Source organism: Lepidochelys kempii, chromosome 3, assembly GCF_965140265.1.
Source record: "Lepidochelys kempii isolate rLepKem1 chromosome 3, rLepKem1.hap2, whole genome shotgun sequence".
Taxonomy (NCBI): Eukaryota; Metazoa; Chordata; order Testudines; family Cheloniidae; genus Lepidochelys; species Lepidochelys kempii.
The window spans coordinates 139,255,255-139,277,245 of record NC_133258.1 but is presented as its reverse complement, the minus strand read 5'-3'; the positions used below and the strand labels follow the sequence as shown (position 1 = coordinate 139,277,245).

Genomic DNA, 21,991 nt, shown 5'->3' with positions numbered 1-21,991 from the left:
CACAATGTGCAACACTGAGCACTCTGGTCACAATTTTGAACTCCACTGCTCAGGGTTCACAGAGACTGAAGGTTCCACTCCCCTTTAAAGCCCTGTAAATTTTTGAAATGCCTTTTCCTGACTTTCCAGCTTGGTGAGCACATCTAGCAGCTCTCCTCTGTGTGTGCAACTGCACAGCTGACATGCTGGTGATATGCTCCAGACACACTCCAGCTTGGAGTAGACAGGAGATATTGGATCTCCTGGGCCTGTGGGGAGAAGAAGCTTTGCAAGCACAGCTATGGACCGGCTGTAGAAACATGAACCTCTATGAACAAATTGTGTGGGGGATGCAAGAGAAGGGATACGACAGGGACCAGCAGCAGCGCCATGTTAAAAGGAAGGAACTGAGTCAGGCATATCAGAAAGCCATGGAGATGAAAAGTCGACCCAGTACCAAGCCGCTGACCTGCACCTTTACAAAGAGCTGCATACCATACTTGGTGGAGACCCCACTACCACCCCACAGACTACTGTGGATACTTCTGAGAAGCCCAAGTCACAGCCCCCTGGTGTGAACAGTGTGGAGAAGGACATGCAACTGGAGGGGGTCAAGCTATACTGATGGGCAGGACCTGTTAGAGACTCCACCGCAGTCCTGGCAGTCGAGCACGGGTGAGCCCGATGCAGGGGAAGGAACCTCGGGTAGGTGTGTAAGTGGATTTTCCATTGTAATGATGTACCGGTGGCATCCCCCAACTTAACAGGATGCAGATATCAACTTTTCATTAATTTACTCATTCTAGAAGAGGTAGTGGTAAAAACAAAGAGAGGTAGCGTTATCTGCTTTTTCATTCCCCTGCAGGGTTAGGCAAGGGGAGGGGCATGCAGAGCAGTTTGTTTATGTACACAGGGATGTCCCTTGAATCCTTCTGGGAGATCTCGATGAAACTTTCATGCAGGCACTCTGCACTCCTCTCCCTTATTTCTTTCTCTGCAGTAGGATACTTTCCCACACCAATCAGTGATAACTTGAGCAGACCCATTGCAGTACACAAGCTAGCAGCTTATAGGGCCAGGCAGCTTTGCGGTGCCAGCAGCAGCTGTGCTCTCTGTGCCATTGTTAACCTCAGGAGTGAGATATCTGCTAAAATCACCACTGCCTGTGGAAAGGGGTGCCAGTATTTAGTGCAATTGCCCAATACTCATAGTTTCCTGCAACTGAGCAATTCCATCCTCATTTCCCTCACCCCAGCGGGCCATACGCACCATGGCTGGTGCTGTGAATGGCACTGTGCAAAAGCACTGCGACACAGAAGTGTCAATAAACATGTCTTCTTTAAAACTTATGGGGAGCAATGAAGGGGGGAGTTCTGAATCTTAACTTTCTTTTGTTCCTATATTGATAGTGGCGTCTGTGTGTTTTACCTCCAGCTGCTGCTGTTGCAGCCTTGAGGGGACTTTCACACCCATGAAATGCTTGAGCCAGATAAGGAGGAGAAAGAAGAGGACTCGGGATGATGCATTCAATAAGATCATGCAAGCCAGTGCTGCATCAGACTGTGAGGAAAGGTCCTGGAGGTTGAACATTGCAGACAGCCTGGGGAAGGAAAGAGAAGACAGGAGAAAGGACTTGCGAAGCTAGCAAGAAAAAGAAAGGGAGATGCACCAGAACATAATGGGGCTTCTCCGGCAGCAAACACAGATACTGCAGGCTCCTGGAGACTTACAGGTTCAACAATAACAGGCTCACCTCTCTTTGCAGTCAATGAAGAATGCCATTACAACACTTCTGTACAAACCCCCTCAGCATGCCATGTGGTATCAGGGGCTGCTTCTCTACCCCTAGCACTCCATCCCAGGAGACATGGACAACCACAGTGTCAAACATACCCTGATGTGTGAAAGCCATGGTTGCTATGTGTAGGTATGTGTAGGTTAAAATGGACATGAATGTTCTGTCCCCTTGTTAAGTTCTATTCCATTAATTTATTATTTTAAAAATATATTTGCTTTTAAATTGCACAGATTTGTCTTTGCCCTGATTTTATTACTGAATAAAATTCTATTTTGAAAATAATTCATCTTTATCAGTTCACAACATATGCTGCAGAGTGCCTAGTGGTTTTGAAAACAACTTGTTACTGCACATTGTGACACAGAATGTAAAGTGTAATAATCATAAATATACAAGTACCACAAATTAATAGGTGCATTAATAGTGTTATATTCATGGAAGTACTCCAAGCACTACACAATTGCTAACTGGCCCACAAACTGCAGGGCCAGTTAGAGCATAGTACACGATAACAAGGGCTCAATGTTAAAGTGCTCTTTCAAAGCCTCCATGATCCGAATAGCTCCATGTGGAGCTCTTCGAATAGCCCTTATGTCTGGCTGGTCAAAGTCAGAAGACAGCTGCTCTAACTCTGCCCTCCACCCCAGCATCAACTCTTCCCCCATTTGCTTCACAGATATTGTGCAGGACACTGCAGGCAGCTATGGTTGTTGGGATGGTTTTTTTCACTGAAGTCCAATTTTGTGAGTAAACACCAGCATCCTTTCAATTTATCAAAAATGTATTCAATTGTCATTCTGAACCTGCTGAGCCAATAGTTGAATCTTTTCTTGGTGATGTCAAGGTGGTCATTGCCAAGCTTCATGAAACAGGGGTGCATGAGCTAGGCTGAGTCCTGCAAGATCACTACTGACATTCCAATATTCCTAATGGTAATCCGCTGGTCAGGAAAGAAAGTCCTCGCTTGTAGCTCTCTGAACACTGTTCTTAAAGATGCAAGCATTGTGCACCTTCCCTGAACAGCCAACATTGATGTCAGTGAAGCATCCCCAGTGATCCACCAACTCTTGCATAACCATAGTAAAGTAGCCCTTTTGTTGATTTATTCTGTGGCAAGGTGTTGTGATGCCAAAATAGGTATTTGCGTGCCATCTATTGATTCACTGCATTTTGAGAATTTCATTGCTGAAAATCCATATGCTACATCCTGCAGATTGCCAAGAGTCACAGCCCTGCATGGAAGAAATCATAGAATATCAGGGTTGGAAGGGACCTCAGGAGGTCATCTAGTCCAACCCCCTGCTCAAAGCAGGACCAATCCCCAACTAAATCAGCCCAGCTAGGGCTTTGTCAAGCCTGACCTTAAAAACTTCTGAGGAAGGAGATTCCACCATCTCCCTAGGTAATACATTCCAATGTTTCACCACCCTCCTAGTGAAAAAGTTTTTCCTAATATCCAACCTAAACCTCCCCCACTGCAACTTGAGACCATTACTCCTCGTTCTGTCATCTGCTACCACTGAGAACAGTCTAGATCCATCCTCTTTGGAACCCCCTTTCAGGTAGTTGAAAGCAGCTATCAAATCCCCCCTCATTCTTCTCTTCCGCAGACTAAATAATCCCAGTTCCTCATAAGTCATGTGTTCCAGTCCCCTAATCATTTTTGTTGCCCTCTGCTGGACTCTTTCCAATTTTTCCACAACCTTCTTGTAGTATGGGGCCCAAAAGTGGACACAGTACTCCAGATGAGGCCTCACCAATGTCAAATAGAAGGGAACGATCACATCCCTCGATCTGCTGGCAATGCCCCTACTTATACATCCCCAAATGCCATTGGCCTTGGCAACAAGGGCACACTGTTGACTCATATCCAGCTTCTCGTCCACTGTAACCCCTAGGTCCTTTTCTGCCGAACTGCTGCCGAGCCATTCGGTCCCTAGTCTGTAGCGGTGCATGGGATTCTTCCATCCTAAGTGCAGGACTCTGCACTTGTCCTTGTTGAACCTCATCAGATTTCTTTTGGCTCAATCGTCTAATTTGTCTAGGGCCCTCTGTATCCTATCCCTACCCTCCAGCATATCTATCTCTCCTCCCAGTTTAGTGTCATCTGGAAACTTGCTGAGGGTGCAATCCATACCATCCTCCAGATCATTAATGAAGATATTGAACAAAACCGGCCCGAGGACCGACCCTTGGGCCACTCCACTTGATGCCGGCTGCCAACTAGACATGGAGCCATTGATCATTACCCATTGAGCCCGACAATCTAGCCAGCTTTCTATCCACCCTATCGTCCATTCATCCAGCCCATACTTCTTTAACTTACTGGCAAGAATACTGTGATTAATGATTAATGGTCCTTCATGCTTCCATGGCAATGGCCCCTATGGTGAATTTTCCAACTCCAAAGTATTTTCCCACTGACGGGTAGCAATCCAGCATTGCAAGTTTCCACAGTCTGACTGGCACTCAATTCTCAGCTGTCCATGCAGCTCTCATTCTGGTGTCCCTGCACTGGAATGCTGGGATAAGCTCAGCACACAGATCCAGGAATGTGGCCTTTCTCATCCAAAAGTTCTACAACTGCTCGTTATCCCAAGCTTACATTACAACAGTCAGTGGCATTTCTTGTGCCTAGAAGGTGTGCTCCGCCATCTGTAGCTGCTCCATGAATGCCAATAACAACCTTGAATTGGTTCTCCACAGCAATCTAGGAAATAATCATGTTCCCTGCTGATTGGGCAGTTCTTACAGCTCTGAAAATATTTAAGGATTGTGCATCCCGTAATTGCAACACTTACAACATTAGTGCAGATCTTTGTAGGCTCCATGCTTCTGTCAGAGATGGCAGAGAGTGAGGAGGGCCTTGCATGCTTGTAGGATTCTTAAAAAAGGCATGAAAATTATCAGTTATAGATGAAATTATGGGATGGAAACAGTTGCACACTGGGAATTTAACCTCTTGCTCCCAGTTACCTCTGTGTGACTTGTTTCTGCCCCACAATGCATGGCCAAAATTTCCCAAAAGATAGTGCACTGGAGAATGGTGAGTGGCACACTGGGATACCTACCTATGGTGCACCACACTGTACATTAACACAAACATTCCTGCACAAGTGATATGCTAACTGTGTCGGCTTTTGACCGATGTAACTTGTGTTGACCAAAGTTTGTATTGTATATATGTCCAGAGACAAGCTTCTGAGCTACACAGAGCTCTTCTTCTTCAGTTCTGGGAAAAGTACACAGGGTGTCACAGCTAAATATGAGGTAGAATAGATTATTAAGCATAGGAGTTAACACACGTTGCAATGGCCCACTTCATTTTGAATGGTCCTTCAACACCTCTGCTGTTAGGACAGGGAGACATAAAACCAGTATCCTTACTGAGTCCATGGTTTTCAGTGTCTAGTCCAGGCACTAAAAATAGTAGACTGAATAGAGATACTGGTTTCATGTCTCTTTACAACAATCTCTAACCCACTAACCCTCCTTTGTCCTATGACTGCAGAAGTGTTAATGGCCTACTTCATTTTGAATGATCCCTGGCAACATATGTTAACTCTTATGCTTAACAATCTGTTCCATCTTGTATTGAGTTATGCTCTGTGCCTCTGATTACCTTTCCCAGACCTGAAGAAGAAAAGCTCTGTGTAGCTCAAAAGCTTGTAAGTTGGTCCAATAAAAGATATTACCTCACCCACTTTGTGTCTCTCATAGGGTATATCTTCACTAGCACTCTAGTGGTTGTGTAGTCGTGGCACCACAAGAAAAAAACCCACCTCCACGAGGGGAATAGCTACCAATGCTGGGAGCACAGCTCCCAGTGCTGATGCGCTGTCTACACTGCCACTTCACAGCACTGAAACGTGCAGCGTTCAGGGGGGTGTTTTTTCACTCCCCTGAGCAAGAAAGTTTCAGTGTTGTAAAGTGGCAGTGTAGACAAGGCCTACTCTGCAGCTGGAAGTACTGTAATTTTCATTCCTATTGCCTCTTGGGAATGGAGAGACTCCTACGTGCACATTATTTAAAATAAATATAGTATTAAACTAGATGACCACACTTAATTTTTTCCTGATTTGAGTTCTGCAACTCATCAAGAAAGGAAAATATGGAATGAATTGATCCAGTTTTCAGTGAGGCTCTGGACAGTATATGGTACAATAAAGCTGATCTGTTTTGGGAGGTGTCCCCTGCATAGAAACTTGTGAAGAAGTTTACTGATAAGGAGGAAAAGGAAAATGACCACATTCTGAAATGGAACTCTCTCCAGAAGATTAAACTGACTGCTATGCTTTCACGCCTTGCACCCTGGAGTTCTGCCTCATCTAAGCTACTATCCTTCAGCCCACATCTGGAACTCCGAACTCCTCCGAAGCTTTGTACATTCAGTAGGGCAGTGTCACAAGATCCACTTATAAGGAGCCATGCTGCCAATGCCTCTAATATGCTTTTGCCCTGGGATCACCCACCACCCAGTGGGGTGCTTACTTAGCAGTGGCGAAATCTTCCAAAGGTCATGTTAACAAGTTGGTGTTAACATACATTGGGAATCTCACAATGCCATGCCCCTTACCACAAGATGAGAGGCTCCTGTGGGTCCCAGAGCTGTCCCAGACCCTGTTGTTCAGGGTCCCTCTGCTTTAGTCAATATACAGAAGAGGGGAGCAATAGGTCCAGAGTAGGGTGACCAGATGTCCCGATTTTATAGGGACAATCCTGATTTTTGTGTCTTTTTCTTATATAGGCTCCTGTTACGCCCCACCTCCTGTCTCAATTTTTCACATTTGCTGTCTGGTCACCTTAGTCCAGAGTTTGAAAAGGATGTTTTCTGAGTCATTAGAGAGAGGGAATATAGGAAAGAATAACTACTCAGCTCTAGTGTGAGTCAATCACTTTTGCCATCTGCTGGACTTTAGATGCAACTTCAGCATAAGTTGCAACTGGATTTCTGAGACTTTTATTTTCTTCATATTAAATCACTTATTCAGAGAAAATGCTGAACATTATGTTGTAGCACATTAAAAATAGCATTTACCAAACCAGTGCATATAGCTGACCAAAAGCAGTAAAAAAAAAAAAATACCAAAAAAAAACAACCCCACACCTGATGACACTAGTAGCTCAAATTAAGGAAAATAGTTGAAACAACCAACAGTCTTTGGCAAATGTGGTTACTTACAACCTATAGAACATTTCTCCATAACTTCTAAATATTTTCTGCAGGTTACAAGCAGAGATACCAAACTTTACAGTAGTGTCACAAGATGTACTTACACTGAACAAGAAATATGCACAACAGTGAGGCATATTTTAGTTGTTTTTTCTTCAGGATTTAAAGGGTTATCTGGTAAGAAACAGCTGTGATTAAAAAAAAATACAACATGGACATGTATACTTTTCCTGGTAATACTTACAAAAAAGTATATTTAATAATTGGGTCACTGAAATCAGGCCCACAAAATATTTAGCTCTCATTAATAAAGCAATATTTTACTGTGGAACAACTTACATCTAGTTTGCTAGACAAAAAGTAGAAGATGGGGGTTAGAGTATATTGGTGTTAAAGTACTTAGATATATATGGATCTAAGCACTTTAACACCGATGTACGCTTATCTCCAATCTTCTGCTTTTGTATATATGTAATTTAAATCTTTCCCTTCCTATTGAATATGATTTATGTAGGTTTATATAGTTACAATTCAATATTAATACAGTTCAAGAAACAAAACAGTATTTATTCTGTGTACTTATAAATTCCTGTGTATTACTAATAAGTAACATTTTGCTTTTGATCAGACTGGTTTATCCGCAACTGAGTTAATAAGTAAATAATGAAAAGCAAAAGAAGATATTGTGTCCCTTGTGCACACATGCATTAAAAAATGCGATAGAATAGTATTAGGATTGTGAAACAAGGCCTATGTGTAAAATAAGTTGTCTGTCATAGAGCATATCATGCCTGCCGTGATTTGTAACATATACAAATACCCCTTTTGCTTCTGTTACTTTGTCTAACTTCCTTGCCCCCAATTTGTCTGTTCATTCCCTTGGGGCCTGATCAAAACCCATTGAAGTCAACTGGAGTCTTTCCATTGGCTCCAATGGGCTTTAGATCAACTCTTGGTTGCATGTTGTCAAAATCCTCAATTGTCAGCTTTCTGGGTAGGGATTGTCTTTGGGTATGTCTACACTACGGAATAAGGTCGAATTTATAGAAGTCGGTTTTTTACAAATCGGTTTTATATATTCGAGTGTGTGTGTCCCCACAGAAAATGCTCTAAGTGCATTAAGTGCATTAACTCGGCGGAGCGCTTCCACAGTACCGAGGCTAGAGTCGACTTCCGGAGCGTTGCACTGTGGGTAGCTATCCCACAGTTCCCGCAGTCTCCGCTGCCCATTGGAATTCTGGGTTGAGATCCCTGGTAGCCGTCATCGTCATGTCCGAGGTGCTCCTGGCCACGTCGGCTGGGAGCGCCTGGGCAGACATGGGCGCAGGGACTAAATTTGGAGTGACTTGACCAGGTCATTCTCTTTAGTCCTGCAGTCAGTCCTATTGAAACGTCTTATGGTGAGCAGGCAGGCGATACGGACTGCTAGCAGTCGTACTGTACCATCTTCTGCCAGGCAGGCAAGAGATGAGGATTGCTAGTAGTCATATTGTACCATCTTCTGCCAGGCAGGCAAGAGATGAGGATGGCTAGCAGTCGTACTGTACCATCTTCTGCCGAGCAGCCATGAGATGTGGATGGCATGCAGTCCTTCTGCACCGTCTGCTGCCAGCCAAAGATGTAAAAGATAGATGGAGTGGGTCAAAAAAAGAAATAGACCAGATTTGTTTTGTACTCATTTGCCTCCTCCCCTGTCTAGGGGACTCATTCCTCTAGGTCACACTGCAGTCACTCACAGAGAAGGTGCCGCGAGGTAAATCTAGCCATGTATCAATCAGAGGCCAGGCTAACCTTCTTGTTCCAATAAGAACGATAACTTAAGTGCACCATTTCTTATTGGAACCCTCCGTGAAGTCCTGCCTGAAATACTCCTTGATGTAAAGCCACCCCCTTTGTTGATTTTAGCTCCCTGAAGCCAACCCTGTAAGCCGTGTCGTCAGTCGCCCCTCCCTCCGTCAGAGCAACGGCAGACAATCGTTCCGCGCCTTTTTTCTGTGCGGACGCCATACCAAGGCAAGCATGGAGGCCGCTCAGCTCACTTTGGCAATTAGGAGCACATTAAACACCACATGCATTATCCAGCAGTATATGCAGCACCAGAACCTGGCAAAGCGATACCGGGCGAGGAGGTGACGTCAGCGCGGTCACGTGAGTGATCAGGACATGGACACAGATTTCTCTGAAAGCATGGGCCCTGACAATGCATGCATCATGGTGCTCATGGGGCAGGTTCATGCTGTGGAACGCCGATTCTGGGCTCGGGAAACAAGCACAGACTGGTGGGACCGCATAGTGTTGCAGGTCTGGGACGATTCCCAGTGGCTGCGAAACTTTCGCATGCGTAAGGGCACTTTCATAGAACTTTGTGACTTGCTTTCCCCTGCCCTGAGGCGCATGAATACCAAGATGAGAGCAGCCCTCAGAGTTGAGAAGCGAGTGGCGATAGCCCTGTGGAAGCTTGCAATGCCAGACAGCTACCGGTCAGTTGGGAATCAATTTGGAGTGGGCAAATCTACTGTGGGGGCTGCTGTGATGCAAGTAGCCCACGCAATCAAAGATCTGCTGATATCAAGGGTAGTGACCCTGGGAAATGTGCAGGTCATAGTGGATGGCTTTGCTGCAATGGGATTCCCTAACTGTGGTGGGGCTATAGACGGAACCCATATCCCTATCTTGGCACCAGAGCACCAAGCCAGCGAGTACATAAACCGCAAGGGGTACTTTTCGATAGTGCTGCAAGCTCTGGTGGATCACAAGGGACGTTTCACCAACATCAACGTGGGATGGCCGGGAAAGGTGCATGATGCTCGCATCTTCAGGAACTCTGGTCTGTTTCAAAAGCTGCAGGAAGGGACTTTATTCCCAGACCAGAAAATAACTGTTGGGGATGTTGAAATGCCTATATGTATCCTTGGGGACCCAGCCTACCCCTTAATGCCATGGCTCATGAAGCCGTACACAGGCAGCCTGGACAGTAGTCAGGAGCTGTTCAACTACAGGCTGAGCAAGTGCAGAATGGTGGTAGAATGTGCATTTGGACGTTTAAAGGCGCGCTGGCGCAGTTTACTGACTCGCTTAGACCTCAGCGAAACCAATATTCCCACTGTTATTACTGCTTGCTGTGTGCTCCACAATATCTGTGAGAGTAAGGGGGAGACGTTTATGGCGGGGTGGGAGGTTGAGGCAAATCGCCTGGCTGCTGGTTACGCGCAGCCAGACACCAGGGCGGTTAGAAGAGCACAGGAGGGCGCAGTACGCATCAGAGAAGCTTTGAAAACCAGTTTCATGACTGGCCAGGCTACGGTGTGAAAGTTCTGTTTGTTTCTCCTTGATGAAACCTCCCACCCCTTGGTTCACTCTACTTCCCTGTAAGCTAACCACCCGCCCCTCCTCCCTTCAATCACCACTTGCAGAGGCAATAAAGTCATTGTTGCTTCACATTCATGCATTCTTTATTCATTCATCACACAAATAGGGGGATGACTACCAAGGTAGCCCAGGAGGGGTGGTGGAGGAGGGAAGGAAAATGCCACACAGCACTTTAAGCACAGCACTTTAAAAGTTTACAACTTTAAAATTTATTGAATGACAGCCTTCTTTTTTTGGGGCAATCCTCTGTGGTGGAGTGGCTGGTTGGCCGGAGGCCTCCCCACCGCGTTCTTGGGCGTCTGGGTGTGGAGGCTATGGAACTTGGGGAGGAGGGCGGTTGGTTACAGAGGGGCTGCAGTGGCAGTCTGTGCTCCAGCTGCCTTTGCTGCAGCTCAACCATACACTGGAGCATACTGGTTTGGTCCTGCAGCAGCCTCAGCATTGAATCCTGCCTCCTCTCATCACGCTGCCGCCACATTTGAGCTTCAGCCCTGTCTTCAGCCCGCCACTTACTCTCTTCAGCCCGCCACCTCTCCTCCCGGTCATTTTGTGCTTTCCTGCACTCTGACATTATTTGCCTCCATGCATTCGTCTGTGCTCTGTCAGTGTGGGAGGACAGCATGAGCTCGGAGAACATTTCATCGTGAGTGCGTTTTTTTTTCTTTCTAAGCTTCACTAGCCTCTGGGAAGGAGAAGATCCTGTGATCATTGAAACACATGCAGCTGGTGGAGAAAAAAAAAGGGACAGTGGTATTTAAAAAGACACATTTTATAAAACAGTGGCTACACTCTTTCAGGGTAAACCTTGCTGTTAACATTACATACATAGCACATGTGCTTTCGTTACAAGGTCGCATTTTGCCTCCTCCCACCGCGTGACTACCCCCTCAACCTTCCCCCCTCCCTGTGGCTAACAGCGGGGAACATTTCTGTTTAGCCACAGGCAAACAGCCCAGCTGGAATGGGCTCCTCTGAGTGTCCCCTGAAGAAAAGCACTCTATTTCAACCAGGTGACCATGAATTATATCTCACTCTCCTGAGGATAACACAGAGAGATAAAGAACGGATGTTGTTTGAATGCCAGCAAACATACACTGCAATGCTTTGTTCTACAGTGATTCCCGAGTACGTGTTACTGGCCTGGAGTGGTAAAGTGCCCTACCATGAAGGACGCAATAAGGCTGCCCTCCCCAGAAACCTTTTGCAAAGGCTTTAGGACTACATCTAGGAGAACCGCAAATGCCAGGGCAAAGTAATCCTTTCACATGCTTGCTTTTAAACCATGTATAGTATTTTAAAAGGTACACTCACCAGAGGTCCCTTCTCCGCCTGCTGGGTCCAGGAGACAGCCTTGGGTGGGTTCGGGGGGTACTGGCTCCAGGTCTAGGGTGAGAAACAGTTCCTGGCTGTCGGGAAAACCGGTTTCTCCGCTTGCTTGCTGTGAGCTATCTACAACCTCCTCCTCCTCCTCATCTTCTTCGTCCCCAAAACCTGCTTCCGTATTGCCTCCATCTCCATTGAAGGAGTCAAACAACACGGCTGGGGTAGTGGTGGCTGAACCCCCTAAAATGGCATGCAGCTCATCATAGAAGCGGCATGTTTGGGGCTCTGACCCAGAGCGGCTGTTCGCCTCTCTGGTTTTCTGGTAGGCTTGCCTCAGCTCCTTCAGTTTCATGCGGCACTGCTTCGGGTCCCTGTTATGGCCTCTGTCCTTCATGCCCTGGGAGATTTTGACAAAGGTTTGGCATTTCGAAAACTGGAATGGAGTTCTGATAGCACGGATTCCTCTCCCCAAACAGCGGTCAGATCCCGTACCTCCCGTTCGGTCCATGCTGGAGCTCTTTTGCGATTCTGGGACTCCATCATGGTCACCTGTGCTGATGAGCTCTGCATGGTCACCTGCGGCTTTCCACGCTGGCCAAACAGGAAATGAGATTCAAAAGTTCGCGGTTCTTTTCCTGTCTACCTGGCCAGTGCATCTGAGTTGAGAGTGCTGTCCAGAGCGGTCATAATGGAGCACTCTCGGATAGCTCCCGGAGGCCAATACCATCAAATTGTGTCCACAGTACCCCAAATTCGAGCCGGCAACGTCGATTTAAGCGCTAATCCACTTGTCAGGGGTGGAGTAAGGAAATCGATTTTAAGAGCCCTTTAAGTTGAAATAAAGGGCTTCATTGTGTGGACGGGTGCAGGTTTACATCGATTTAACGCTGCTAAATTCGACCTAAAGTCCTAGTGTAGACCAGGGCTTTGTGTTTGTTTGTTTATACAGTGTCTCGTACTGTGGGACTTTAGTCCTTGTTTGGGGTCCTTTAGGCTTTACCGCCATATAAATAATAATTGTATTGCAGCACATATGTTCCTTTGTTCTCAAGTCTCTTGACTCTACATGCTTTTAAATAGCATAAGTGGTTCTTTATTAATAGGTTGTAATACTCTGGTACAACTACTGTAGTATATTTTCAAGTAAGCATTTATATCCAATCATATGCTTACAGTGTTTGGTAAATGTAGTCCTTTGGTATGAACTAATTTTCTGACCCTTCCTCCCCCATAAAAGTGGGGTGTGCTGTTCCATGGCAAAAAGTATTCTGTAACAGCATAAAACCCTGTTTGACACATTCTGTAAACCAGAAGCAACATCACACATTTAAACAATGTTTGTACCAAAAAAAAAAAAAGTTATCCTTCTTTGTAACTTGTACACCAAATTTCAGATGCTGTGTTTGAAACTGAGTGGGATATGCAGTTTTAAAAATCTTAAGGAGCTTTGTTGTTCATTTTTGAGTTTGTAGATTAAGGCTTCATATAAAAATGACCAGGAACTATAGCTTGGAAGATGAATAACTGCTCCCCCCACACCCTGCTGGCTTTTCAAGTCCCACCTGCTTTGAGCTGACCTGGTGACCTAGTGCTAGGGTTCAGTATCGTGATACCTGTCTTGCTCTCTGCATCTGCAGGGTTTTGGAGTGCTGCAGAGTACGCAACGGTAGCCCTTGTATGTGAGGGAAAGTTCACATCAGAACATCCAAGAATGCTTTTGATGGGTGCACTTCTTTTTCAGACAGCTAGTTCTGTATCCAGTCAGAAACTCCTCCCAGTAGGAGCAATTGCAGAAGCAGGTAAAGCAGGGACTGCTGCACTGGGGGATGTAAAATGGGGCCCAGCTGAGGCCACTCCTTTCCCCAACACCCCAGGAGCCAGAACTGTTCAGAGGAGAAACACCCCCACCCCTCTAGGGGCGCTAGGACCCAGATGGTGCCTCCCCTCCCCCTGCCAATGTGGCCTTGGGGAAAAACTACAGAGAAGAGCCAGGCTGAGACTTCAGCCTGTAGGGGCAGAAGCAGCCAAAGCAGGGACCTCTGGGCATTCAGAACCGTCTACAGTTCTGGCTGGACTGTCTCTGCCCTATGCTGATTGGCTGTTTCCTTGCACCTCTGCCCCCAGTCTCTTCATTTTAGCTTCACTCCACACTTGCCCCTCTTACCTTTTCCCCCGTCCTTTCCTCTTCATATCCTTTCCTCTTTTTCCCCATTTAGCTGATCCCCTCATAACTAAACCTACCCCCGAAAAAAATCTATATAAATATGGCACTAACATGAGGTTTCCTGCCGTCACACTGTTTGGCCGTAAACTCTTTGGGGTAGGGACTGTCTGTGTCTATGTACAGTACAGCGCCTAGTGCCATGCGAACCGGTTCTTGGTTGGCCCCTAGGTATTACCTGTATGAGTTGAGCATGTTTTTAGCCCATTCAGAGTAGCTTGGTCAACATTTTCCAATAAGCTATGTGCTGAAAAAGCCACTAGGTTGGTAAAAATGGATTTTTACCTAAGGGCAGATATAAAAGAATGGCAGGTCTAACTAGTTAGTAGATTGGGGACTCAGTTACCATGCTCTTGCATTCTACTTACAGAATTGTAAGCTGTTCATTTTGGACAGTGTGTTTGCTATACAGACATAGTAGATTATCCCCCATAGTTATACATTTTGGCTTAATATGACAGATGCCCAAAGGACAGTGTTACGTGAATGTGGAGAAAACCAGGGAAACTGTATCATTAATACAAAGAGAGCGAGAGAGAGGGTGAAACTGTAATTTCAAATAACCATTTCAGCTCCACAGTGGAATACTAGCTAAAAAATCCCTTTGGGTCAGGAAATTAAATAGCCACTCTATATCTTAACATTTAATATTTGGCATCTATACTGTACTTTGAAGATGTAAAGCACAATACTGGAGATTATCTGCTGTAATCCCCACAATACCCTTATGAAATAAGTAAGTATTTGTATATTCCTTTGTTGTTGATTATTTTAAACAGATTAGGAAACTAAGAGCAAGAATATAGAGCAAGTTAGAGGGAGAGCTGAGATTAGAATTCAGGGTTCTCTAGCTCTGGTTCCTAGGGAACTAGACCATGCTATATCCCAGTATGTTTTGGTGGTTTATTTGTGTGTATCTAGGGAGTGCGCTAGAGTCCCCTACTCAGATCAGGGTCCCTTGCTGCTAGGCACTGTAGAAATGCAGAGACAGTTCCTGCCCTGAAGAGTTCACAGTCTAAATAGACAAGACAGATGAAGGGCAGGAGGGGAAACAGAGGCACAGAATGGTGAAACATCTTGCTCAAGGTTACGCAGTAGGTCAGTAGCTTAGCTGGGAACTGAAACAGCTCTGCTGACTCCCAGGCCAGTGCATTAAGCCACTGTATTTCCATTTTTGGCCTGTCTTCTGATATGCTGAGTGTCTGTGAGAGGAGAACAGCTTGACGCCACCATAGAACTGAAAATACTCTTGTAGTTTAAACAAAGAATGATGCTCATCAGAGTAACTAAATAGGTCTAAAGTCTGGTATGCTTAATCCCACCATTGTATTTCATGGAGTTAATCCAGAAAGGGTATTTACAGTATATATAATCATTTTGGCAATGTCCCCTCAGTTCACGGCACCATGGTTGTAGCTTTTAATCTTTTTTTTCTCACAGTGAGAATTTTCACCAATGTGTTCTGCCTTAATCTTGTCTAGAAATTTTCTAGCAGGAATTTGTTCCCAGAAGATGCATGATCTCAACTGATGATGTTCTCTTAAATTGGCAAGAGACAATGGCAGCTGCAACATTCTTTTTTGCAAATCATTTTCTTACCTCTGTGAGAAATAAGATTTCAGACCAGGAATAAAAACATTTCCTTTCCTTTTACTGTATATTTTGAGTGTCCCCTAAAGCAGCAACAAATGTGCTTTCTGTTTTTGCTAATTATTCATTTGCACTGAGATCCTGTGGCCATGTCTCATTCACATATATGTTCCTCATTCATGTTGCTGTTTAATAAGGATTTTGTGTTGAATCCAATCAGCTCTATTCCTTCTACACCTGCTGAGAATCCATAAATGAAAATGTCTTGGTCATAATTTAATTTTTTGTCATTTCAAGCTTCTAGTGATAGCCGTAAAATATTTAATCATACATACAGAGAAGGCTAGTGTTTCTCTTTTCGTTTCCTCCCCCAGATTCACCTTCAGTTCAGTTTTCTCTGGTTTTGTTTTTCAAAAGCCTCCTCTCTGTCCAGACCATCCCATTTTACAAAATAGATTAAAATGTATTCTCAAAAGAGGACCGAGTCAGCTGCAGCTTGTCCAATATGGTGTGCAGAGAGTCCAGTAAAGCTTTTTAAGTTGGCTAATGCCAACAGGCTGAGGAGACTCATGTGGGGAGATGTCATATGACACTGGTGTCAGAAACCATGATGGGGATGGTCAGGTCTAGTGGTCAGAACTGGACTCAGGAGTCCAGAGTGGAGTTGGAGCGTGGTTGGAGTTAGAGCAAGGTTGGAGCAGGACTAGGAACAGCGTGGGAACAAGAGCAAGGCTGGAGCAGGCTAAGGTTTGGGGAATCTGTTGGCACTATCAGGAAGGAGAGAGTTCCAAGCCCTGAAGTGACATTGAGCAGGCTGTGCTGCTATTCCTTCTGTGAGGTTTATATACCTGCCCTGAGAGCAACCAGTACAGTCCCTGGCTTATGGGTTACCTGGAGATTAGCACAGGAGTGTCTCATTACCTTACAATCAGTATCTTCCTCTTCTGATGCTCTGCTTGTCATGAAGAAAACAATTTTGTCTCCTTTATATTTGCTTTCAGGCATTTTTCACTGCAACGGTGGTGACAAGTTTAGTGTCAGGCAGTAAAGGGCCTGACTTGCAGTTACTGGCCTCAAGAAAGAGAAGTTTACTTATTCAAAGGTTTGAGTCCCTTTGAACAGTAGTGGTCAATCTGTGGGACGTGACCAAGGAGAAGGGTATAAGAGGGACCTCCGTGGGTTGCACCCCACTGTCTGAGAGAGCATCAAACTTGTGGAATATAGAAGGTCACAATTGGTCACAAACAACTGTGACCCAATTGCACTAAAGTTTGAGGGAAACATAGCTGTTGGCACTACTGTCAGGCTCTACCTCCAAATTCTTCTGTATTGGATTTCTTCAAACACAGCAAAAATATTGCAAAGGTTGAATCTAGAAACAATTATTTTGTCACAAAACTGTTAAAGGATTTAGAGCGATACAACAAAATTTAGCCCCTGACTAAACTGAAAAAACAAATCCATTTTCTACAGGTTTGTGTAACTCCTACTAAGGCCATGTCTACACTTACAAAATTAAGTCGACCTAACTTACACCAGCATACAGCCATTGCAGTAATTACATCATTTGTGCGTATCTACACTTTCACCAGGAACACTTGTATTGATTGTGCTGTCAGTGTGGGGCATTGTGGGACGGCTTATGAAAGCCAGTAACAATCAATGTCAGCAACACAGTGTCACACTGACACTGTGTTAAGCTAAATACATTGGCATTGGCTCTACGCCACTCATGGAGATGGAGTTATTAAGTCAGTGTACATCGGCGGGAGCGAAATATAAGTGTAGCCACTTCCATAATTAGATTGATGTAAGCTGCCTTGCGTTGACCTAACTCTGTACCCTATCACAAATGTGGGTCTGTCTCCCATTTGTGGTTAAACCATAGTTAGCAGTTTTGAACCTGCTACTGCTTCCAGGTTAGAGGTTCTACTTGCAGAGTGCCATACATCACCATGGCAGGTGTGACCTTGATGCTTTGTGTACAGACAGAAACCAACAGGGCCTCATTAACATGGGGAGCATTGGCTATGTATTTGTTAGAGGTGTAAAAAGCACCATTATCTGGAGTCCTTCCCCCAGCACCCAAGAGGCATTAAGTTTCGCACAGGCATAATGCTTCCCTCCACAATGGTTGGGTGCTGAATTTTACTCTTTATTCATAATTTAATCCTTTTTATGAAGTGAATCCATTTACCTAGTCAGGTTTATGCTTCTCTGCAGGCCAAGGGCCAAATCCTCTGCTATGTAAATGGGTGAAACTCCTTTGAAGCCAATGGAGCTGATCCCATTACCACGAGCAGAGAATTTAGATCAGAAAGGGTACCTACAGTTTGGACCATCTCCTGGGACTTATTTGAGACACCTCTAAATCACTGGATGATTAAATCATTAATGAACTTGAGCTATATTCTCAGTGGTGCTGAACCAGTGATTAGTTCATTAAGCTACTTGTTATCCTATCCAATATTAAACACCTCAACAGTAGCTTTCAGCAACACTGCAATGAATGTGGCTATTAACATAGTACAGTAAATGACTATGGTAGTCCAGTGCAATTATGCCATACATGCTGCACGTGAAGACAAAACTGAGTTAGTTCCACATGGCTGATGTTATTAGATGGAGGACCAAAGCAGTAGTAATAGGTGCTGGGAATTTTTTTCCCCCTTTTTACTGTATTTGTACATATTGTGACAAGCCAGACAGGACAGCTGTAAAAGAGTGGTCCTGTTAGGTTCAGGTGTGTCAGCCCTAGAATGGTAAAAGCCCTTTTCCCCCAAGAGCTGAAAAGAGGTTACCTCAGGTCAACTAGGGACACCTGAGTGCAATTAAGCATTGATGGTGACCTTTAAACCCTCCCTCCCCCTCCCCCCACCCTTCTGGTGAAGAGAGACAAGCTGTAGCAGAGCTAGTGGCAGCAGGGAGAAAAGATGTTGCCTGGTTGGAAGGCTGCTCTCCTCCCTACAGGGGAAGCAACCAAGCCAGCTGGCTGTTTGGGGAAGGACTGGCACCCCAGAGCCACCATAAGAAGGCAACACCCCAGAGAGGGGACAGTGAAAGGTATTCCCTTTTTCTGTTATGATAATTTATTTGGTTTGGCTGAAGAGTGCTCCTGGTGCCTATCCTGAGGCCCACCTTGTAAAATAGTGAAAAATAAAACCCAAGTGAGGAATAAAAACTCTCCAGAATGGGACTGATTTTCTCCAGGCCCACACTGCCAGAGGAAGAAATGCTGAGCCCAGTCAGGGGAATGAGGTGCCTTCCCCAATATATTAAATGCTTTATAAGTTTTCTTAATAAAGAAGATTATCGAACGAAAAACAGGTTATTATAGCAAATACTGCTTTGGAAAACATGCAGAGAATAGCATGTTTTGTGGTTCTTTCCTGTGCTTTACCTTGGCTGAATAAACTTATTTCAAGTATTTGTTACAGCTAATCATATACTGTTACTTTTTATATTTACAGCGCTGCTAAAGTTAAGAGTTGAGCCCTTGCAATGATATAACCCCCCCTAGTGGTGAAAAATAGCTTTCATCTGTTTTGTTTTGTTTTTTTTAATCTGGCAAAAACAGCCTGAAAGAAAGCAGGGTGGGAGAGAATACAACAAAGGTTGTGCTGCATGATATTGATTTTTATCCCTTATTTTGCTATTCTGAATATAGATCTACTGACAGCCTTTAGGAATAATAGCTACTGGAGGAAGAACAAGTCTGCTATAGACATTTTTCTTTGCAACAAAACAAGGCTTCTTAGCTGGTGTAGTAATACTTTGATTACATCTGTGTATTTTTTGCTCCCAGTCCTTCTCCCACTGATTTCAGTGGTAATGTGCCAATTTATTTCTGTTTCTGCAGGATCGGGCTCTTTGTGTATGGCTTATTTACAGACTTATGTTGAATTATTTTTTAATGGAAAAGACATTTTGACGTTGTAAAATGATGAAATTTGAAGGGCCAGATGCTGCCCTTGTACATAGCAATAAAGGGCATGCAGGTTCTGTACTCAGGGAAGCTCTGCACTGGCCTGACCATTTGTCAGCCTCATCTGTCTGGAGCAGAAGTGGGAGTAGAGTGGCTTCTCAAAGGGCTTGTTTACACTTGTAATGCTACAGTGGCATAGCCACACTGGTGTGGTGTTTCAGCGTAGACACTACCTACACTGAAGGGAAGGGTTTCATCCTGTCTCCATTTTGGAGCTCTCACCTGGCTGTGATATTTGGGGATGCCTCGGATATTTAAGGATCTCTGTGCACATGGTGCTAAGGAGATTCTACCTATGTTATGTTTCTGTGGGTGGGGTCTAGTTGTTCTACCAGCCCCCAAAGAGAAGACTCCTGGACTTTTAACTGTGTTAAGCAGCTGATGAACAAAAGCTCTCTCCAAGCTGCAGAGTTCAGTGGGGCAGAATTAAAGGCATTTTTTTTTTTTGCCATGTAAATATTTAACATAGCGTTAGGCTTGGCTGATGGTATGTCATTCCTCCTACAGAATGCTGGGTTGAGCAAAACTCAAACTACTTTATTACAAGGTGTACAAAGGGTCAGACTTGAAACACCAGTGGTGGGTTGTTCACGAGAGGCAATGGCGCTGGAACATGCCCTCAAACTACCCAGGCAAGTTTAAATGGGCTGCACTGAAACCCTCTCATGATTTTTTTCTTTATTGGCATACGTGCATTATAATCCTTCCAGACTATACATCTACACAAGCAAAGAAATAAACACTTGCTTAAAAACCATTCACAACTTAGGTCCCCAAAAGACTTATGTGGGTGCCATGCACTGTTCTGCATAAAATTTGACCAGTTTAGACTATTTTGATCCGCATCACATCAATAGTTTTATCTCCTGTTCTGTGCAAAAGGAAAAAAACTTACCTAGAAACTTCTTGAAAATTTGATATTTTTTCAGGGCTTATAACTCTGGAACATGTGGCTCAAATTTGGCTCACTAAACCTACTCAACACCCTTGCTAGTCATAGCAAATTTCAAGAAAATCCATTGCAGTGTGCAAGTTTCAGAGAACACTTAGAAGTGTTGCCCTTTTAGGAAGGATGATGGGATGACAGCAGCAAAGGGCTCCTCTTCACATCCAGCTGCAGTATAGCAGGCTCTGAAAGGTGTGAAGTGTACTCCTGGGCGAATTCTGTGCCACTGATGCACACAGAATTCATGGCCCTCTCAGATTACTTTCCCCACAGAAAAATGACTTTCTGACAGGGACGCTTCAAGAGCAGTCACGTACCACTTCATAGCTGAACAGGTACATTGCTTCAGGCACTCGGAGCAGCTGGCGGAGAGGTAAATCACTGCAGGGCTGGGGACACCCCAGCCAGTGGCTCCTACCCTGAGCCGGGATCAGCTGCTAGTCCCAGCTGGGCTGGAGCAGGAGAGGACAGGACTTCCTCTTCCCCTACAAGAAGTGGCTAGGGCTGTGTCAGAACCACCCCAGAAACCTTCTCTGCTTCCTGCCCCCATGGCTCTTCAGCTGCAAGGGTGGGATCACTGTATGGGGAGCTGCTCCCCCATTGGCCCAACCCCTGTGTAGCCAGATCTCCCATACCCACACACCCTGACCAAGCCTCACCCCATACATCTAGAACCCCCCTAGCCCTCCAGACCCAATCCCAACCCCATTGAACCTCAACCTCTGCATCTGGACCCGTTGCCTCAGGACTCTCCCCCTACACCACCCTGAACCCCCACATCCAGACCCCCATTCCACTTTCCCCCAATGAGCTGCACCCAGACCCCTCCGCTGAGCCCAAACTACTTTCACCTGTAAGCCCCTGCAGAGTCCCATTGCCCCTATACCTGGAACCCCCCCCAACAAGCCTCTGTGCATCCAGATCTCCCCACACCTAGATCCCCTCCCCCCACTGAGCTGCCTGCACCCAGATTGTCCCAAACAGAATCCTCTCCCCCCACACCTGGGGATCTCTCCCATAGTGAGCCCCTCCATACTTGGATCCTTCCTGGTGGAGAAGGGTAGGGCCCGGGCTCCAGAGTGTTTCTGGGGCAGACCCAGGCCCTGTGCTGTGTCAGGGTCAGGGGCAGCCTCACCATTGACTCAGAGTCCCGAAGAGGGGGAGGCGGGGAGGCTGCAGGGTGATCTCCCACCTTCGTACAGCCAGTGGCCTGTGCTCCTCACTGTCATGCTGGAGCCTCTGCATTGTACCTACATACACAAAGTCTGAATTTGGTTGGTTATCTTTTAGCAAGAAGTTATAATTCTTTTTTCTCTTCATTAATCATTTTATTGTTAAAGAAATGTGTTAGGCTGTTTATAAACACAGAGGAAAACATAATTTCTGCCCCAAAGAGCAAAATACAAATCATTTAAATGTGTGTTTGATCCATAACTCAGTAAAATTTCCTGTGAACCAGTAAATCCGATCCCCACCCTGCTACACAAAGCCATGTTTTTGGCCACTCCATCTGGCACTAGGAGCTATCTAATGACTGAAGGGGATGATGTGATGAAACTTATTACTTAGCTTTTGTGCTGAATCTGAAAGAAAGAGGAGCATATGAC

The 21,991-nt window shown here is 45.2% G+C and overlaps 2 protein-coding genes across 3 annotated transcripts in view; one reads left to right on the top strand and one right to left on the bottom strand.

Annotated features, from left to right (window-relative positions):
* PLD5 (phospholipase D family member 5) overlaps positions 1-21,991 on the top strand; it is a 237,965-nt gene that overhangs the window by 21,746 nt on the left and 194,228 nt on the right. The window lies entirely within an intron of this gene.
* Positions 10,522-12,150, bottom strand: LOC140908216 (uncharacterized). The gene is made up of 2 exons (XM_073335170.1): positions 11,631-12,150; positions 10,522-11,042 (listed from the first exon to the last, which is right to left on the bottom strand). Exons 1-2 carry the CDS (start codon positions 12,148-12,150, stop codon positions 10,522-10,524), a joined length of 1,041 nt encoding a protein of 346 aa, XP_073191271.1.

Excerpts from the sequence above, each read along its gene's own strand:
- LOC140908216 (XM_073335170.1), bottom strand. The coding sequence starts at position 12,150 with ATGGACCGAACGGGAGGTACGGGATCTGACCGCTGTTTGGGGAGAGGA. Across the intron at positions 11,043-11,630 it reads AGGCGGAGAAGGGACCTCTG|CTGCATGTGTTTCAATGATC; the intron begins GTGAGTGTACCT and ends TTTCTCCACCAG.